The following is a 2,543-nucleotide window of genomic DNA, read 5'->3' on the forward strand; positions in this document are numbered from 1 at the left end:
TTTTTGAGACAGAGTCTTGCTTTGTTGCCCAGGCTGGAGTGCAGTGGCACGATCTCAGCTCATGGCAACCTCCACCTCCCAGTTTCAAGCGATTATCCTGCCTCAGCCTCTGGAGTAGCTGGGATGACAGGCATGCACCACCTCACCTGGTTAATTTTGTATTTTTATTAGAGACAGGGTTTCACCATGTTGGTCAAGCTGGTCTCAAACTCCCGACCTCAGGTGATCCGCCTGCTTCGGCCTCCCAAAGTGCTGGGATTATAGACATGAGCCACGGTGCCTGGCCCCACCCACTTTCCATCAACCTTCCCTCCCCCATCAGAGTTTCCTGAGAGCCTACTATGTGCCCAGAACCATAGAAGGTTCTGGAATAAGCAGGAAGGATCTTGTTTTCTGGAGTCTGCCACCCAGCAGGGCCCACAGGGTGGTACATGCCATGCCAAGGACAAGTGCCGAGGGTCGTGGGGCACCGAGAGCCCTGCCCTTGCCAGGGTGGAGGTGGGGCACGGGACAAGGCAGGAGTCAGGGAGTCTGATCCATCCAGGATAAACTGAACTGGGAGTTGTGAGCCAAGGAAGCCAGGGACAGGGCACCAGGTAGTGGGAGAGCTCGCTCAAAAGCTCACAGGTCAGCCTGGTGGCTCCAGAACAAGGGATATCAACTCCCTGAGCCTCAGTTTCCCCAACTGCAAAACAGGGTCGTCAAGAGGATCATGTGAGGCCGGGCGAGGTGGCTCACACCTATAATCCCAGCACTTTGGGAGGCCGAGGCGGGCGGATCACCTGAGGTCTGGAGTTTGAGACCAACCTGACCAACATGGAGAAACCCTGTCTCTACTAAAAATACAAAAATTAGCCGGGCGTGGTGGTGCACGCCTGTAGTTCCAGCTACTTGGGAGGCTGAGGCAGGAGAATTGCTTGAACCGTGGAGGCAGAGGTTGTGGTGAGCCGAGATGACACCATTGCACTCCAGCCTGGGCAACAAGAGCAAAACTCTGTCTCAAAAAAAAAAAAAAAAAAAAAAGGATCGTGTGAAGCCTTTGGCACGTGCCTGGCACCTAGTTAGCCCTTGATGACCCCTGACTCGGGCTCCCAAATGCTTAACAGGACCCCCTGCCCTGGCCCACAGCCCCCAATGGCTCCCCTGGGATAAGAAGCCGAAGGGACCTACTCCTCAGCAATCATGTCCCCCTGTGGGTGCTTCATGTGCTTGGCAATGGCCGCGTCCGCCTCCAGCACATAGAGCAGCTTCTCGGAGTCCAACACCTTCTGCAGGGTCACGTCCCGGTGCTCAGGCTGCCGACCCCCCTGCAGTCGAGCCAGATCCTGTGAGGGCCATAAGAGAGGGACAATGGACAGAAGCCGAGAGCGGGCACGGTGGCAATGGGAAGGGTGGGAGGAAAGGGGTCAGCAAGGTGCTCCCCTTCTTTCCCTTTGAATAACATCTTCTGGGCTTGTCCAGATGGAGCGCGGTCAGTAGTTCCATCTCTTTGCTGCTACATGGTATTTCTCAGTTCACTTTGCAAAGCGGATATTTTCCTTATGCCCCTCCAGCCTGTCCTCCAGCCACCCAGCAAACAGAGCTCAAGTGCCTACTGTATGCTAGGTGTTGGGACACAGCTGTGAACGGAAGAGACACGGCCTCCCTGCCCAGCACTCACAGCCCAGTCTGCGAGGCCACCAGAAGGCCAAAGGATGAGCCTCACGGAGGTGACTGCAAGTCCCTCCAAGTCAGTGTTTATCAAAGAAACGCCCCAGAGGCAGAACGAGCGGACCTACTTCAGCTCTGGTGGTCAGGGAAGCCTCTCTGCAGCGGAGACACAAGCTAAGAACAAAGGATGAAAGGGACATGTGTTCCAGGCACAGGGACAGCCTGTGCAAAGGTCCTGGGGCAGGAGAGAGCGAGCAACGACTGAGCCGTAGTGAAAAGGCCACTGTGGATAGGGAAGAAACAGGGCAGGCAGGGAGGGCCAGAGCACAGAACAGCTGCAAGGAGGGATCCCGCACAGCTCCATTTGTGCTTAAAGGCGATGCCTCCATGGGCTCTGCTGAGAGAGGACATCAGCAGCAAGGGTGTGGGCTGGGAGGGCAGGCAGTGGTCTATGGCAGCAGCCAGGTGACAGAGAGGTGGCACCAGCAAGAAGGAACAGAGCGGGGGTGGGATATCTGAGAGGGCCCGTCGATGGTTGCTGATGAGTACAGGGCTTCTGTTCGTGTAGGGAAGAGCAATGAATGGCAGCCGGGACAGTAGGTCTCTAAACACAGCGGGTTAATTCACTGTGTCAGTATCCGAGAAGCCTGGCTGTGAGTCTGCACCATGCCAGGTCCTGGGGATGAATCCCTGAGGCACTCCCAGTCCCACAGGGGAGGCAGTGACATGTCAGTGTGGGGACTAAGTGCAGGTTGGCTGACACTGGGGCACTCAGAGGCGGCCCCCGGTCCCTTCCCCTAGCTGGGTCTCAGCATTCCCATCTCTACAGCAGGCGTAAGGAAAATACCCACTTTGTGAAGTGAACTGAGAAATACCACTTCGGAACAAAGAGC

The 2,543-nt window shown here is 56.2% G+C and overlaps 1 protein-coding gene across 1 annotated transcript in view; it reads right to left on the reverse strand.

The window, feature by feature from the left end:
• PPL (periplakin) overlaps positions 1 to 2,543 on the reverse strand; it is a 39,668-nt gene that overhangs the window by 21,912 nt on the left and 15,213 nt on the right. The window contains exon 5 of the mRNA XM_011961424.1: positions 1,171 to 1,325. Within this exon, the coding sequence (XP_011816814.1) occupies positions 1,171 to 1,325 (155 nt within the window). The remainder of the gene's footprint in view (positions 1 to 1,170; positions 1,326 to 2,543) is intronic.

This window comes from Colobus angolensis, unplaced genomic scaffold (assembly GCF_000951035.1).
Source record: "Colobus angolensis palliatus isolate OR3802 unplaced genomic scaffold, Cang.pa_1.0 Scaffold55, whole genome shotgun sequence".
NCBI classification, from domain to species: Eukaryota; Metazoa; Chordata; class Mammalia; order Primates; family Cercopithecidae; genus Colobus; species Colobus angolensis.